At 45.7% G+C, this 17,609-nt stretch overlaps 1 protein-coding gene across 2 annotated transcripts in view; it reads left to right on the top strand.

The window, feature by feature from the left end:
• The window catches only part of npy2rl (neuropeptide Y receptor Y2, like), a 54,120-nt gene extending 36,800 nt beyond the window's left edge, over window positions 1-17,320 (top strand). For both annotated transcript variants that reach the window (XM_020711532.3, XM_011487181.4), the window contains exons 2-6: window positions 82-311; window positions 487-619; window positions 10,986-11,151; window positions 13,994-14,147; window positions 16,209-17,320. In XM_020711532.3, the coding sequence (XP_020567191.1) occupies window positions 126-311; window positions 487-619; window positions 10,986-11,151; window positions 13,994-14,147; window positions 16,209-16,784 (1,215 nt within the window). In that variant the 5' untranslated portion in view covers window positions 82-125 and the 3' untranslated portion in view covers window positions 16,785-17,320. The remainder of the gene's footprint in view (window positions 1-81; window positions 312-486; window positions 620-10,985; window positions 11,152-13,993; window positions 14,148-16,208) is intronic.
• Window positions 17,321-17,609: the final 289 nt, after the last annotated feature.

The raw sequence follows: 17,609 nt of genomic DNA, 5'->3' as shown, positions 1-17,609 counted from the left end.
GGTCTGTGGTTCCAGACCCTCAGAGTTCTGGCGTTCTTCCCCGTGACGGCGGTCCTGATGTTCTGCTGTCTGTGCTTACAGGCCGTCTGCGTGTGAACGCATGTCAGGAATGGAGCTGCGCGCCGATGACATCTGACATGGAGGCTGTGGGAGCGGCGAACACGACGCAGGCTGGACTCCGCCTCTTGGCCACGCCTGACGACGGGCCCAGTCATCTGGATTACCGGGATTACGCCCCGTTGCCGGCTCTGCCCACGGGCTTTGAGGGCGTCAGCTTCCCGGAGGACCCCATCCGCCTGCTGAGTGTGCAGGTACAGCCTCACACACACCTGACCAGGTGTTTTGGTTCCGCCTGAGCCCCTCAGAGGCTTGTGACCCTGAAGGTCTGTGACGGGCTCAGACGTGGAACCACCGGTACCGAGCAGAACCTGCTGCTGCGGCTGCAGGACGGCAGCTTTCACATCATCTGCTCTTGTCTGTTTGAAGGTGGTGTTGATCTTGGCCTACAGCACCATCATCGTGCTGGGGGTTCTGGGTAATTCTCTCGTCATCTACGTCATCTATCGCTTCAAGACGCTACGGACCGTCACCAACTTCTTCATCGCTAATCTGGCCGTGGGTAGGTTTGCACACACGGCTGCTCGCCGAGCACACGCCGTCTGACACGCCCTGCCGCGTTCCGTTGATCTAAAGGTGAAAGGTCAGCGCACATGTCAGCCTCCACTTCCTGTTGGGGGGTTCAGAGGGAGGAGCTGAGGTTTGCTTCCACTTAATGCAGCGGTTGATGCTGAAGGTTTAATGACGGTTGGATGTTTGAGGAAAGCCTTTCTCCTCATGGATGGATCTCAGTTCTTCTGGGTTTGTCTGGAACCAGAACTCATGAAGCCCTTTGATCTTCCTGGCGGTTCTGTGTTCATTGAATGTTCCAACGCTGGAATGTTGCAGACAATTATCCATCAGATTTTGCGGTTCATGTACCTTTTGCAGCGTGTACACCTGAGGGGCTCTTCACAGAAGAAGACCCGCCCTGAACAGGATTTATGGGACACTTTGACTGAATAAACACACAAACTCTTATCTGTCTGTTTAATTATGGAAAAAGAAAAAAGCTTTCAGTTTGTTTTTAATGAATCAACTCATTATTGTTCTGCTAAAAAGTCCACCTTTAGTTAGGTGTTTAGGTTAGTTTATGAAAAAACTCTTTTGGATGGAAATGAAAAGATTGAATTAATATTGAATCACTTTTAGTTGAAGGTTGGAATACAAATGATTAAACATTTGGGTAGAGACAGCCAACCTCGTGTCCCGAGTATAGAAGAGAACTTAACAAGTGACTCCTCCCCCCTGGTGTTACAAACAGGAAGTACCTGCAAAATCCTATAGACATCTATAGAGAAAGCCATTATTTAGTCTGATTCCTTACTTAATTTTATTTTTTAATGATATTCTTCTGTAGTTCAAGTTATTCAAGTCATACACTGACCAGTCCAAGTGGGTGGAGCCTGCTGGCCCCCACATCCAACATTCAAAACCTTTGGTTGACAGATTTCGGGTTTCAAATGGTAGAGGTGTCCGTCCAACAAGCTCGCTCCTGATTGGTGAGAGTGGTTGCCATAGAAACGTTAACCAGTCACTGCTTACTGATATCACCTGGCTCCAAAAAATGGCGACTGACCTGACTTAAATTGGTTGGAGCCAGAACAAACCATTCTCTTTGGATGACTTGGCCCGGTTCTGTGATCCGGTCGGTGGTTCTGACTTGTTCATGTCGTTCATTTAGAGCTACGCGGCTTTCAGATCTTTTCCGGTTCTGCGTCTTTGCAGATGAATGAAGCCCCATCAGGTGGGCGGGGCTGTTAGCGGTCCGGTTCTTGGATGGACGTTAAAGTTCCTCCGGCATCATAATCAACCATCGACTGTATCTGAGACCTGGACTGAGTGAGTCTGGCGTCCCTCACAGAAAACGGTTTCATTCAGGCTCCAACCAAATCAAGTCAATTCAGTCGCCATCTTTGTGTGATACCGACACCGCCAGATGACATCAGTTAGCCGTGATTGGTCTGAGTCAACGTTACTATGGCAACCACTCTGGCCACCACTACCATCTGAAAGCGACCTCGAAAACGTTTGGAGCATTGGAGGTGGGGGCCAGCAGGCTCCACCTAATTTTATCGAGGCATCTGATTAAAAATGTGATTTTTTTTTTTTTTTTTTTATAACTTTTCATTTGATTGGTCAGTTTCTAACTTGAAAGATGTCCCATAAAGAGAAAATAGGGGCAAAACCCCCCCGAAAATGATCAAGAACATGTTAAAATAAGGTTGCAGATTCTACACGTACTTCCTGTTTGGAGCACCAGGGGGAGGGGTCACTCAGTCCAGTTCAGTAACATCAGGAAGGAAAGGACAGACTCGTTTCCTGTGAGTGTGTCAAAGACCAAAACACCTTTTGACATGAACAGATGCTCATCCGACATGAATCCACCCACAGAAAACGTGGACGTTTCCTGCTGAAGCCAGACGCCGTCGTGTTTTCAGAGCGTCTGCTGCCAGACCAAAGTAGAAAGAGGTGTTCGAGTCCCAAAACAAAATAAATAAATGAGGATGAAGGAGGGAGCATCTCTGGAGGAGCCAGCCTCACAGGTCTGCTAGTTTCTGTCTCCAGCCTGAAGACCCCCCCTCCAGACATCTGTCCCAGGAGGTGAAGTGGGTTTTATGGTACGTAATCTGCCTGGCAACTATGACGTAATCTGGATTACAGCTGCTACAAATCTGCATTTATTAGATCTGCAGGACAGAAAGATCCACTTTTGCTGATGTGACAGAAAGTTTTTGACAACATTAGCTCCAGTCATTTTATAAGATCTTAGTTTTTGGAGATTTTCACTTATTTGAACTAATGAAACGAACGTAGAATTAAGAGTTTGAGCCAAGATGAGTCAAAGCAAATGAACAGAAGCTGATCTGTAGGCGGATGTAGTTTGCAGAATCTCCACTGTGGCGCAGTGGTGAAGCGGTCGAACTCAGATTGGAAGTCCCCTGGTTCGGTTCCAAGTTTGGAAATCTTGGTTGTGTGATCGAACCGCCACACGGCTTGGAGTCCTTCTCTCTGTTTGATTGCTATAATTTTCTTATGTTGTTAACAGGAAGAGAGGAAAGTGATCCCGTCTTACTCTGATCAGATGTCTCAGATTTTGCTGATTATAACGTGTCTGTGTTAACAGACAGAGTCAGGAAGTGGTGCTGTGTCCGCGAACACTAGACAGGAAATTGCCGGTACCCCGTGGTGTTCCCACCGGACCAGAACCGGACCGGCAGGACGCGTTCATCTGGATATATGTCTGCCTCCCACGGTGGAACAGGGCTGCTGTGGAACATCAAAGCGGTGCGGATCCCCCCGTGGATCTCTCTCCGGGTGTTTCCTTCACAGCTCTATCAAAGACTTGGTGTCATAGAATTCCATCCAGGCACAAACCGCATCTATTATTTCTCCTCCGAACCACAATCGTGTTCACAGCGGCCGATCCTCCGGGTTCTGAAAAAGACGCTCTCCACACGGCACTTCCAAACCCGACTCCCTGAGTGCTCAACGTTTAGCTAGTTGAGCTTTCTGGCTGAGTTCAATGAACTCAAGAAGAACAGTCGCTCCCTTCTTCTTCTGTTTCGTCGCCAGCGTTCGAGGACACAGCGCCACCTACCGACACTTTATCAACACAGACACGCAATTAGCGGCTAAAGCGGCTGCAGCAGCTCGTCACATGTCCTCAGTGTAAGATGTCTTAGTAACCTTTGTTTGACCTTCATCAGAGTAAAATCCCTGTTTTCCTGTTGTCAGCATATACAACATAAAAGCGATCGAACAGAGAAAACGATTCCAAGCGGTGTTGTTTTCATTCTATCACTCATGGTAGAGACTTTCATTGTCTGGAACGACATTAAAGCTGCGTTTAGGTGACGCTCTTTTGTTTTTCTGCGCTGTAATCCAGTCGGGGAAGCTCTCTGTTCTTATGTCAAGGACAGACACAGTGTGCACCATCAGAATGAACGCACAGCTGGAAGTGGAGGACGGTTGCTTCTGTAGCGTGCGTTCATTCTGATAATACACACTTCAAAGGCCTTTAACCCTCTTTAACCTTGGACACTTAATAAATATTCAACCAGTTTTTAGTCCTTTATTCTTGTTATTTTTTCGGTTTAGATCGCTTTTCTTTGCTAAGTGGTGCAGTGCGTTGTCACGGTAACATGACAACACATCGACCTCGACTGTAGCGGTGACAAATATGGAACGGCAAAAAAAAGATAGAACTGTCTGGAAACGCTACCGGGAGCTGAGCTTATTAATTCAGGAGTTTTTCAAGTTGTTTTATTTGGTTTCAAATAGTTCTGGCTCCGATTTGACTCCACAAAAACCGAGATCCCATTTTACTGTGAAATCTAGTGTATGAATAGAGCGGCTGCAGATATTTCACAGAGGATGAAGAGGAACCTTCATCTCAAACGTGAAGAGAAACTGGAAGCTGAAAAAAAAGAAACAGCAAATGTTGTCGGACATGAAACGGGTCGTGAAGACGGTGAAACGGTGACGACCACTGATCTAGACTGAGGATCATCTTAGGACCTGCTTCAGCAGACACCAGCCGTTACACAAGGTCACATGACAGTTTCAGCGCTTTGGGACGTTTCTCCTCCGTCAGTTGGAGGATGCAGAACTCAGAATCCAGAACCCTGCTGGCGGCGTTCCTAAAGGTTCTCTTCTCCTCTCCGGTTGGGGTTTATGCTCCCCAGACGCTGACAGAGCTTCAGAGTTTTTCCTCTGTATTTGGTTTTTATTCAGATGTTTTTGCTCACTCCCACCCCTCCATTAATATTTCACAGCTCAATTAAGGACCATAAATACATTTACAAATCAGATTCAATAGAAGCAGCTGCTTGTGTCCACATGTGGATGTCAGAACTCCTGTTTTTTTGGGCATTAATTGACATGTTGTTCCTTTTAGTGGCGACACGTTTCACCTGACGTCTATTATCTTTGCCCCGTTCCTGTGAGTCACGCCTGAGCTCATGAAAACCTCTGATTTCAATACATGGAAGCGCTTTCATGTAGAACATTTCAGCCTTTTAAATAAAGTGTCTACATTTGGAGCAGTCCTGCCAATTTCAATTCCATTAGTCTGTTTGGAAGCTACATTTTTCATTTGTTTGATGGGCTTTTGCCCGAGAATCATGAATAATTTTTCTGGGTTTTGGTTGGTGTTTTTAGGTCATGAGTGAGAGCAGAGAATTAGCTGAGTCATGTGAGGATGCTGTGAGTGCTGGGCGTCAGAGAGGCGGTGACGCCATCTGCCCGGAGAGCCGCCGTCGGACCGCCGGTCACGTGACCGGCGTGTGAGCGGCAGCGTCCCGGTGGGGATCGGTTACAGCTCCAAGCACATGAGGGGCGGGGCTTCACCTCCAAACGGACTGACTTCAGCTGCGTCTCCTCCAGACTGAGCTTTAATCCACAACAGGCTTTTGTCCTCCATTAAAATCCAAATAATCCTCAGCGATGTGAAGCTTAAAACCGTCTGAAGGGAAAAACTAAATGCATATTTCAATTATTTTGACTAGTTAAAGTTTAGAGAAACCAAACCAGGCTGCTGCTTCCAAATCTAAATCATCAGAAATATCTTTAAAGCCTCTTGATTAAAAATGTCTTTTATATTTACTATATGTATTTAAATAAATAGATGGTTCAGATTTGAGAATTAAAAGGGGGTTTCAGCTCCTTCAATCCGGAACAAGTACACACCAGCATGTGTTGCGTGTTCCAGACTGGCCTAAACGGGCATTCCTAACTCAGTTTTTAATGTTTACATTGGACTGACGCTACCCAATACTGCTGATGAAAGTACAGTTGGTGGTTCAAATCTGGTCCAGGCGTCTCCTTTCACAGCTCTGTTCCCAAATGTGGAGAATTCCAGCAGGACACCAACCGCAATTATTCATTTCTCCTTTCTGATCAATTTTCCAACGGCTGGTACTTCCATGTTTGGAAACGGACGCCGTCCATCCAACACTAGCCGATTGGACAAAGCTCCACCTGGTTTAGCTTTGAACGCAAGTTCAAAGGTCGTTAGTTTTGTTTGTGGAGCCAAAAAATGGACTTAAAAACGTGTGAACTGGAGTTTAGGACCAAAATACACGTTTATATAGATTTCTCATGAAATGTGGTCATTTAAATGCATGTTTCTGAGTGAAAGTAGGACCACATTTACCCAAAACATTCTTTCATTGAAGGCAATAACCTGTCCACTAAGGAAATGAGAGTCGTGTCTGAAAGATCTCCCTCATCCTGGTCACGTTCTCACAAAGGCGGCTGATTTTTGGAGAATCCTCTAGAAGTCGTTTGTTCTGCTCGTCTCTACTTTACTTCATGTCTCCTTACTTTCCAACCACTGATAGAGAATTCTGGGTATTTATGGGCCGACTGCGTCAGAAGGATGAAAGTCTAGAAGAGCGTTTCCTCGTGGAACGGTGTCCTGCATTCTTCCTGTCCTTTTTCTACGGAAACACACTTCCAGGCTGCTGCAGAGCTGCATTATGAGCTGAGCCAGGTGAGTTCAGGCTGGCCAACATGGAGAACATGCTCTGATATCCCATAAACAGAAGCACTGGTCTAGATGTGCATGTCAACCATCCGGTTACTGAGGTGACGTCCCACAAACACCCATTTGTCAAGAGTCACATTGACTTTTGGCTTCTCTCTGGGTCGGCTCCTCTGATCAGTTCTGGGTTGTTTTCTTTTATTAAACATGTTGAGACACTGAAACATGCTGTGAAATCCATCAGCTGATGCCTTCTTTGAAACAGTTTTTTGGAGCGAGACCGCAGAACCTTTTGGAGCCATGAACTGTCCTGAAGAAGAAGCCTTTTACTGTTGACCGCACTCGTCTCCCGAACCAGCCGAGGCCCTTAACCCACACCTTCATGTCAGCATCCATCCTTCTCCTCTGACGGTCTCTTCAGGAGACAGCCGGTACATGCAAAGGTGGTACGGGATCGTCCCCGAATCCTCCCGGATCCTCCAAAACCAACAGACTTTTATGACTTTTTTCTTCTTCTTTGACCCTCAGCGGATGATCTAATGGTCCATCTTTAGCTTCAACAAAGTCCTCCAACGGACACATGATTGGATGTGACTGCTCCTCTGGGCTCGTAGGAGCAGCCCAAGCAAACACGGAGTCCTTTGAACCCCTCCATGAGAATATTTGGAAGCAGGGCATGGTGTCAGAGCGTGTTATCCCAAACCCAGAGCCCTTCATGAGGTCTGCTGCCGACTGCCTCTTTTGGTTTTTCTCTAACCTATCGAGACTCTTCAGGCCAAATTCTGACAGAAACAGCAGGACATTTGGGAAGATGGCGGATGAGAAACGACAGGCTGGAAGGAAGAGACGAGAATCTCTGAGTCACATGAAATCCTGGTTCAGACATTTGCTTTTCCCTGAAAAACACAGTCTTTTATGGAGAAAGCCTTTTCCGTGGCATTAAACCTCCTTTTCCCGCCTCTGATGCTCATAAAAGGTCGATGTCAGACACTTGTGGTTTGAATCCATCAGTCCTCTGGAGCAGAAGTGTTTCAGCGTCTGAAGAGCAAAGCTCGAGTGTCTAAGATGCTGCTTGACTCTACCTGGCCTCTCCATCTCCATCCCAAAGTACCGCGGCCTGTTCTGGTTGGCTGCTTCTTCACGCTCACCGAGTCAGAAAACGCCAGAGTCTGGTTTCCTGGAATGACTCTGATGAGCAGGAAAGCGACAGAAGTGACGTGGAGACGGGGAGTCCACCTGACTGAGGTCACCTGCTCTGCAGGACATGAAGAGACTAAAGACAGAGCATGCTACTGATGATGTCATGCAGCAACATCTGCATCTCCAATGAATGTCTGTTCAGTGTTACGTTCACATCGCCCTTGGCAACGCGCAACGATTCCAATGAAAGTCAATGTTCACACATGTAAATGTGAGTTCTAGGCTACTGCCTTCAGAACTCTTTCCTTCAGGCGGCTCGGCACACGTTTGAGGTCCGTCTTTGGGGTCGACGCACAAAACCAGCGTAGAAAGTTGCACCAGTTGAACTTTGACCAATCAGGGACTCGGGTTTGGTGGTGACGGGTGGAGAGCGGCCAATCACTTATAAAGAGAAAATATTATCTGCAGTATGTGCCCGGCTGGATTTCTAAACGTTTTTCATATATCGGAATAGAGCTGGGAAAGAAAAAGCCTGGATTTAAACCGCCACCGTGTTTCAGACCAGGCCTCCTCCAGTTTGACAAATCTGAACACTTTTTGGAAGAAATAAAACATTTACAATGTTTTGCCCCATTTTGAGCTGATCTAACTCACTAAACTGTTCATTCACATTAAAATGTTTTAAGAAAAGGAGCTGAAAACCTGTAGAAATGGTGGTTTTCACGTGTTCTTCTGTCATTTTTCAGATTCCATTTCTAAAGAAAATGAAGCTCTAAATTCAAATCACTGTAAATCAGGAGCAGATGAAAAAATGACATTGAAAAAGATGGTGTTTGAGACGGAGAAGAAATGCTGGGTGGGACCGCAGGCTCTTCCCTCTTAGCTCTCAGATGCAGGGGGGAGAAAGGGGTGGGGTGATTCTGCGGCAAAGGTCCCGCCCACAAGTCAAAGGTGAAGCTCCTGCTGCTCTGCAGAAACTATGTCCTAGAAAGTGACACAGGTTTTTTATTATGAAAAACCATAATTAAAAGAAAACCACAGAAAATTGATGGGATTTTAACGTGTTTCTACTTGTAAGGTTGAGCGGTTTAACTTTACAGTGAGTGGAGGCGGGTGTAGTTATGTGATACGCCACCTAGTGGTTACCTGGTGAACTGACATGGCTTCAGGTGAACCTCCTGTAGTTCTTCTTCAGAGATCCAGCTCAGCCCAGACCTGCTGCCCCCTCCTCACATTATGGAGTGAGGTTCTGCTGAAGCCCCTGTTGTTGTTTCATTCTCTAGGATCATTTTTCATGTTTGAAATCTTTCTGAAGGTTTTTCAGAAAGATGCCTTTTGTTCGTTCTGCCAGTCTGCCGAGTGTCTCAAAGTTAATGAGGCGGCAGAGAGAAAACTCACAAATGAGCATCGTGTGTCACTTCACAGGCGGGGGACGTGTGAACGCCGCCCGTCCACGCTCGCCTCGTTAGCCATAAATAAAGGTGAGAGCGAGCGCGTGGAGATGACGGCCTCCGCAGTGGGGAAGCATCTTGTTTCAGCCAAACTGTCACGATGGCGATCCGTCACTGACGGACGTTCAGCAGAAACGATTGGAGACGTTTTTACTCACCAACAAAAACATTGTACATGTACATTAATAGGCATCTATTCAAAGAGTCATGGGATTGATGCTAATTTGCAACTGTAGTCCCCTGGCAGGTACACAAGAAAATAGTGAACCAAATATCCAATCGCAAACACTACACAATCGTAATAAAAGCATGGCTTTCTGCAATCAGACGTTGTCATTCTAGTCCTCACACTCTTACATCACACGAGCGGTGTCACTGTTCTGGTCCGGCTGCGGTCCTGAAGGTGGTTCAAACCCAAATGTTCCTGCAGAACCGTGTGGACCAGCAGAGAGCCGCAGGAGTCCTTCACCGTTTGGATCAAAGGCAGCAACCGGCGCTCCCATTTATCGGGACAAACGGGGCTTTCCAGAGAACGATGCTTTTCTGTCCGAATTCCTGCTGGTGGTCAGACAACAAGCAAAGCTTTGAGATGTCCGCCTGGTTCTGCTGAATTCTTTCCTGAGCTGCAGAGATTCTGACATCAAATTCAGCCTTTTGGTTCAGTCTCACAAGAAAATGGTTTTACTTTAAACCGGAAGAGAAAATCTGCAGAGAACCAGCAGAATACACACAATCATGAACACACAACAGTACACACTGACACAAACACACAAACACACATAAATATGGAGACACACATGTAACAAACACATACACATAAAGACACACAAACACACGTTTGGAACAGGACTAACAATCTCACAACTGATCAAAAGTAAACACAGTTTTTGCTAAATTTCAAATCAAAGTTGTTGTTTTTTTCTGTCCTCTCTTGTTGGTTTCTTTCTCTTGCTTTTCAGTGATACTACTCAGACCAGTGGCCTTGTGGTAGAGTGTCTGCCTTGTGGTCGTGAGTTCAAATCCAGTCATACCAAAGACTCTCAAAATGGGAGCCATTGATCCCTGCTTGACACTCAGCATTAGGGGGTTGATCAAAATGATGGCTGTGCCCCAGGAGATGGGTCAAATGTGGAGAGCAAAGATTACTGGACTTTAACTTCTCCGTCTTTTGGTTTGGTTTCTAAACTACAGTTTGTTGTAAATATACTGAGATGAATCACCTGAATAGTTTTTGTCACGGCCGACTAAACTGAAGAGTTTCTTGAGATACCAGAGCATCCGTCAGAAGATAAAATGATGGTTAGGAGCTGCAGGAGTGACATGTGGATCACGGGTAAAGCAGAAGACACAGGACAGATGGACACGGTGAAAAATAACTCCTCGTTTTAACCAGAACAGCCAGGTTTAGGTCCAGAACAACTTCACCGTCATCACGGGTCGGTCATTCAGGTTCACCTCAACTATCGGCGTCTAGGCGGTAGAGATGGCGCCTATTTCCTGATCTGAAACAGGAAGTTGGTTCCACCTGATATTTGAAGGCTCCGCCCCTTTCTACATTGAGGAATTCTAGGAACAAGCAGTAATCCTGCAGATTATGTTCCCTTTGATGAATCCTTCTGTTCGGTGAGGCTTTCCGTGAATCACAGGATTTATCCCCATGACATGTTAGTACGGATTTATTGACATATTTTGGGTTCAGGAGGCCGTCCCTAAACGGCGTCTGCGCTGCAGCGCCACCAAGGCCTGTAATCTGTGTGGACCGGCCCGGATCTCTGTCAGCGCCGTCGGCTGACGTCTGCTCTTCTCTGCAGCCGACCTGCTGGTCAACACGCTGTGCCTGCCCTTCACTCTGGTCTACACGCTGCAGGGCGAGTGGAAGTTCGGCAGCACCCTCTGCTTCCTGCTGCCCTACGCCCAGGGGCTCGCCGTGCACGTCTCCACGGTGACCCTCAACGTCATCGCCCTGGACAGACATAGGTGGGTGGAGCTAAAATAGGTGGGTGGAGCATGGTTGTCCTCATGCCCCGCCCACATGATGATTAAGGTGTGATGAGAAAGAAGAGGATGAGTGGAGGTAAATGAGGTTTTGGGGGCTTTTAACAGAAGACCGCCATCTTTGTGAGGTCACCACAGGAAAAGGAACAATAAAGTTTTTACTTGTTGTCTGCAGACAAACAAAAAAATGTATATTTAGGTTATAGGTCAAGTCATCGCCTTTTTACACCAGATGCACAATTGGAACAGTAATATTATGGGAGCTATGATGATGTCATGAGGGGGCGGGATCATAAAAACACTTTGAGGAATAAAAACGACCAGGTTGGACTTTTTTCTTTTTCTGAAAGTGAAGTTTGTTTAAATCAAAGCAAACTTTATTTCTAAAGCACTTTGTATGCATCAGTAACACAAAGTGCTTTAGATTGAAAAAACATTCAACCTAAAAGGCAAAAAAGAACTAGAGACGCGTTTCCAGAAGAAAATGCAGGGTTGGTGCTGAATTGCTGAATGAAAATGAAACTTAAAGGGTAGAAATTGGCACAAAAAATAAAGAAATTATCAAAGTTAACCATAAATAAAGTGAAAACAGCACAATAACAAAAAAGATGTGTTTGTGAAAAATACCAGAGCCGGGTATCGAACCAGCGAGCTTCTGCACCAAGGATTCCCCATTTCTTTCAATGGAGGCAAAAATCCTGGAATATCTGGAAAAGTTCAAGGATTTGAAGGAGCAAAAGTCAAAGCTGGAAAAAGCTGAAAGAGCTGAACATTTATTAATTGAATGGTTAAAATAGATGAAACACTGTAGGAGTTAAGCACCAAAAAATGGTGGAAGATACCAGAATAAAGAGAAACAGGAAAACAATGGATTGAATACTTTATAGTATGTTACCAAATAAAAAATTGATGAATTAATTTCTTTACTTAAACTAAAAGTTTTTATGATTTGACAAAATTGGAATTACAGTTTTTTTTTGCTTTGTAAATTTCTTAATTGGAACATTTACCCTGATTATAAGTTGAATTATTTTTTTTTTTACTTTTTTTTTTTTTTTAGTTTGTTGTTCGTAGATAAACTGACTTTTAGCATGAAGTTCTGTTTGTGCGTATTTGAATGCAGATCAGATCGGCTCTGATGCGGCTCGTTGTCATTTTCCCCCCCAAAAGTCCTGCAGAAATAAATAAATAAATAAGTGGAGAGTAGATTTAAAGTGAGACTTATCATTTCTGGGTAAAATCCATCAAGTCAGATCAAAGATAACCTCCACGCTTTGCTCTCTTTGTGCCCATCGACCTCTAAATGACAGAAACGTTGCTTCCATCCCCTCCATGCGCTGTCTGGAAAAGAGGATTATGCTGCGGATCTGCATGCAAACGCAGCCTCTGCCGGCCGCCGCTCTGAGCCGGCCGCTCGGCCTGCTGGGAGTGCAGTTGCAGTGGAGGTGTGTGGAGCTTCAGCTGAAGTCGTTTGGATGATTTCAGCGGCGTGACTCCGGAGACGACGTTTACGGCGCAGAACTTCTGGATTCAGGATTAAAAAGTGAATCTTCAACGTAAACAAACATCCAGTAATGAAACCATGTCTGCAGACTGAAGGGCGCGTTTGCTCAGCGCACATCCAGAGAGACGGTGCTGATATTAAAGCACCTCCACATGCATCTGATGTCACATGGAACGTTTGAGTTCTACTTCTGTTTTAAGGTAGACTATTAAAGTTTCATGCTTTAATTCAGTCCATTTTTATTTCCATAGCCAGTCTATATTACTGCACAGTCGTCTAAAGGGGAGTCCAAGTGTGAAATATCCTCACTTTACTCGTTAAGGTAAATGTGGAGTTTTACAACTTCAGAAAGTTTGAGTCATTAGGTGTTTGAGTCAGTACAGTCACAGGTCACTCAGTTCTTTAAGGTAAAGTCCAGAGTGTCAGCTGTACGCGTCTTCGAGTGCGGTCCGAGTCTCCTCTTCATTCTGTTGAGGCTCTGTGGTTGTATCGACAAGTGTCTCCACTTCCTGAGGAGGAGGCCTGGAGGTGTTTTTTGGGCCAAAGTCAAGTCGTGTTTCAAGTCTTTAAGGAATGGTCCAAGTAATTTTCAGCATTAGGTCCAAGTCCCATCGTGGATTCGTTGGGATAAAAGTCTAAGATTTAAAAGTCAGGTCTCAGTCTTGAGACCAGGTTGAACCAAAAGTCTCCAGTTTTTCAAAGTCTTGACTGTTAAAACTATCAGAAAATCGTCAAACTACTTCAAAGCTGCTGGTTGTAACGTTGATTTTACTGATTGTTTTTTATTTAATAAGCTCATCTTTCAGTTAAAGAGCTGTACTACAGTACCTGCAGTACAGACCAAAAGTTTGGACACACCATCCCATTCATTATGAATGGGAAGGTCTGTACTGTACATCGGCACCATAGTTTTAACTTGTCAGCTTCCTGGTCCAGTGTTGGGTCGGGTTCTGTCTCCTGTGGTTGACCTCAGCCGTAACTCCACCAACTGTCTGCTGTCTTTAGCTAGTAATCGCTAACCGCACTAGAAAATTCCCTTCTTTAGATCAGTGGTTGTGTTGTCGAAGACGGCAACATAAGTCATACCCACAAGAGAAAGCTCCCATCAGAGGAGCGTGCCGTTGAATAAATAAACAGGATCATCAGACATGGAGCCACACAGACTGCAGGTTAAAAGACAACATGAGGAGGCCAAAGCTCTCAACACGTCAGACGGTGCAGCTCCTCGTCTGCTCCTTCATCTTTGATTCATCAGTGCGCCGGCGTCCGTTTTCTCCGGGCTGACAGCCGGCCAGACTCAGGTGTGTGCGTCTGTTCCAGGTGCATTGTGTACCACCTGGAGACCAGGATGCGCAAAGACGTGTGCTTCGGCGTGATCGCTCTGACGTGGGTGCTGAGCGCCGTGCTGGCCAGCCCTCTGGCCATCTTCAGGGAGTACGGCTCCTTCACGCTGGAGCCGGGACACACCATCCAGGTGGGTGCACGGTGGCAAGCCCCCACACCTCCACCTTCATCCTCTGCTGCCCCCAAACCTCCACAAACCTCCTCCCATTAACCCTTCTTCTCTATTTCCTCACCGACGTCTCATTTCCATCTATTTCCAGCAAGGAGTCTCTCTGAGCCTGCTGTCATCTCGCTCAGAGGGGATTGTTGGGTGTCTGAGATCAGATTTGTTGTGCATCAGTGAAACAAAAATAGAGTCAAACTGAATCCAAAATGAAATTAAGTCTGTGACATGAATTCTGGCTGCAGTCTTTTCTCTCCAATTTTTCTTCCTGATTTAATCTCATTTGATTTAATCCGAATAAACAATTCAAGTCAAAATTCATTCCGGTAATCTAATCAAAGTGAAACAAAATCAATTTGACCCAAGCTTCAACAAAAAAACTAATCTAATCTCCTTAGAAATAAATCTAAATGGACCAAGTGGAGCAAACAGAAACGGTCCTGTTACACGGATTCCATCCACAACTGAGCGACTTCTGGTAGATTTAGGAAGAACGACGTTTTAAATGAGCCTTCTAAGAAAAAACAAAACAATCAAGTTGACTGAGCTAATGCAAACGTTCCACTTTACTCTGTCTGTGAGTCACGGACCAGAATCCATTTGATGCAACATTCAAGTTTAACAAACGGTGGAAACTTTTAGGCTCTGCAGGATAAAAAACCTCTCCAATCCAGTCGGAACAAACATCACTGATTGGTAAAGTGAACAAATGTCAGGAAAGAAGAAAAACCGTGTGGTGTGTTTGATGTGCAGTGATCCAGACTGACCTCCATTTATCGTCTCGTGTCTATACGGTAAATCCATTGGGGGGGCTCCGGCTCAGTGAGCAATATTCCTGTCCTTCAGTCACGCCGACCATTGATCGCTGGTTTCACTGATATGTTTTCCACTAACCCACCAGATTGAGAGGAAGTTGACTTTTAAATCAATAAAATGTCAAAAATGTTCAGACTTTGGTGCAGAAGAAACCTCACATGACATTTCCAAATGTCACTTGGAGAGTCTGAACATGCTTTCTATTAGATCTCTCTCAGACAATCAATGCTGTCATCAAAAACAATGATAAGTGATAAAATGCTATTACATTAACACACACAAAGATGTTCATGGTGTCTGGAAAGTACAAGAAGCACCATGACTGTGTGATGGTCTTTTCTGACTCACCAGTCTTGTTTTAAAACACATGTTCCAGTTCTTGTTCTTTCTTTTCTGGAGTCTAAAACTCACCTCTCTTGTCTTATAACAGATGTTCCAGTGGTTCTAAGATGGTCCGTTAGCTTTTTTCTAGTTTCTAAACCCCCAGTCCTGTCCTGTGACAGATGTTCTAGTGGTTCTAAGATGGTCCGTTAGCTTTTTTCTAGTTTCTAACTCCCCAGTCCTGTCCTGTACTGGAGGTTTCAGTGGGTCTGTGATGGTCGTCTTCCTGTTTTCTTATTCCAGCTCTGTCCAGCTCATCAGTCTTGTCCCAAACACGATGTCCCAGTGTTGCTGTTATGATCTGCTTCCTGTTCTCGTATTCCTGCAGTTCTTATCTCACTTCCCTGTCCTATAACAGATGTTCCATTTATTACGTGGTGCTTGGTTCTTGTGCATTTATTCCTACAGTGTCTAACTTACCTGTCTTGTCTCCTAACATCTGTTCCAGTGGTTCTGTAGTGGTCTGGTTCTCGCTCTCTGATAGTTTCTAACTCCCATTTCTGATTCCAGTGTCTCTATCTTCCATTCAAAGGGAGTTTTCCTTCTTTTTGGTTTGCTCAGTACAGACCTTTAATGTCCTCCGATGGTCACTTCTACAGACTGTTATTGTATGTAATGAGGACTAACATGTATTTATGAAATATTATATGTTTTTGTCATAATTGGAGAAACGTTTTTGACGTTCCCGACAAAAGCTGACGTATAAAAGATAAAAAGCAGTAAATCAGTCAAACCTGATCAGGGATGACATGTTTTGCAGTGAGGCCAGTGACCGGGCCTAGAACCAGTTCTGAACAGAGTTCTGTTAACGCAGTTGTCTCCTCGTCACAGGTCTGCACGGAGAAATGGCCCGGAAAAAGCACCGACGGCACCATCTACAGCATCTCCATGCTGATCCTGCAGTACTTCCTGCCTCTGTCCATCATCTCCTTCGCCTACGCTCGTATCTGGTCCAAACTACGGGGCCACGTCAGCCCAGCTGAGGGCGGCGCCAACAGCAGCGCCGGCTCCGAGCGCCACCGTCGGCGACGGAAAACCACTAAGATGCTGGTGACCATGGTGGTGGTGTTTGCCGTCAGCTGGCTGCCCTTCCACGCCTTCCAGCTCGCCACCGACATCGATAACAAGGTGCTGGACATGCGTGACTTCCGCCTCCTCTACACCATCTTCCACGTGGTGGCCATGTGCTCCACCTTCGCCAACCCGCTACTCTACGGCTGGATGAACCGCAACTACCGCGCCGCCTTCCTGGCAGTGTTCAAGTGTCGCCGGGGGGCGGACAGAGGGAGGAGCGGTCGACTGGACATGGTTCATCCCATCAATGGAGGGGGCGGTGGGCGGGCGAAGAAGATAGTCCTGGAAACCCAGGAAGCCGTTTCTGCACACCTGGACGCCACAGATGTTTGAGATCGTCGGGGAGTCTGAGACAAGGAGAAGAAATACAGATGGTGGTAAACTTTTCTCCCGTTGAAAACAATAGATCCACGCAAGGACTCAACACGGAAGAGAGGCGAGATAAAGCAAAAAATAGAAGCGGCGGAGTGGGAGGCAGCCAGCGGTGGGGATTAAAGATCTCTGAGAAACCCAGAACAGATGAGGCAGAGAAGACAATCTGGGATTAGATGGACCCTTCAGAGGAGACATGCTTCTTTTCAAACAATTCAAGCATTATCTTCTTGGGGACGTGACCTCAACATGGAGAACACGGTGGATGGATTTGTGTTTAGGAGGGAAAGATGGGTTTCTAATAGGCTTTAGGCCCGTCTTCACATGCTGATTCAGATGCTGTCAAACGGCTTTTTGAGCTTGGAAGGACGCGTGATGCAAACTCGCCAAAACCTCAGACTTCAGAGCACGGAGAGGCGTTTAAAATAAAAAGGAAGAAGGACCAAAATTAGACCTTACAAAAGGTAAAAAATAAATAAAAGTGTCTCATTTCTAAAGCTTTGGGATGGGAAGCTTTTGTTTTATTGCTTGTTACACGACAGTAAAAAAAAAAAGCAAAAGAGACGAGGGCAGGAGAGGAAGGAGCGCCGAGGGCATCAGTGGGAGGCAGAAGGAGGAAACTGGGGGCTAATGAGGCAGAGAGCTTTCACACCAACCAGCTGTAATTGGGTTGACAGACGGGCAAAAATATTTGGAAAACCAAAAGGTTATGTTGGCGATGTTTTTCTTTCTGGTTTAACTGCTGATGCCTGTTTGTCCCTGACCACCATCGTCTCATGTTAGACT

The sequence above is a fragment of the Oryzias latipes genome, chromosome 18, assembly GCF_053564925.1.
Source record: "Oryzias latipes strain Hd-rR chromosome 18, Olatipes_Hd-rR_3.1".
NCBI classification, from domain to species: domain Eukaryota; kingdom Metazoa; phylum Chordata; class Actinopteri; order Beloniformes; family Adrianichthyidae; genus Oryzias; species Oryzias latipes.
This window is presented reverse-complemented; position numbering and strand designations above follow the sequence as displayed.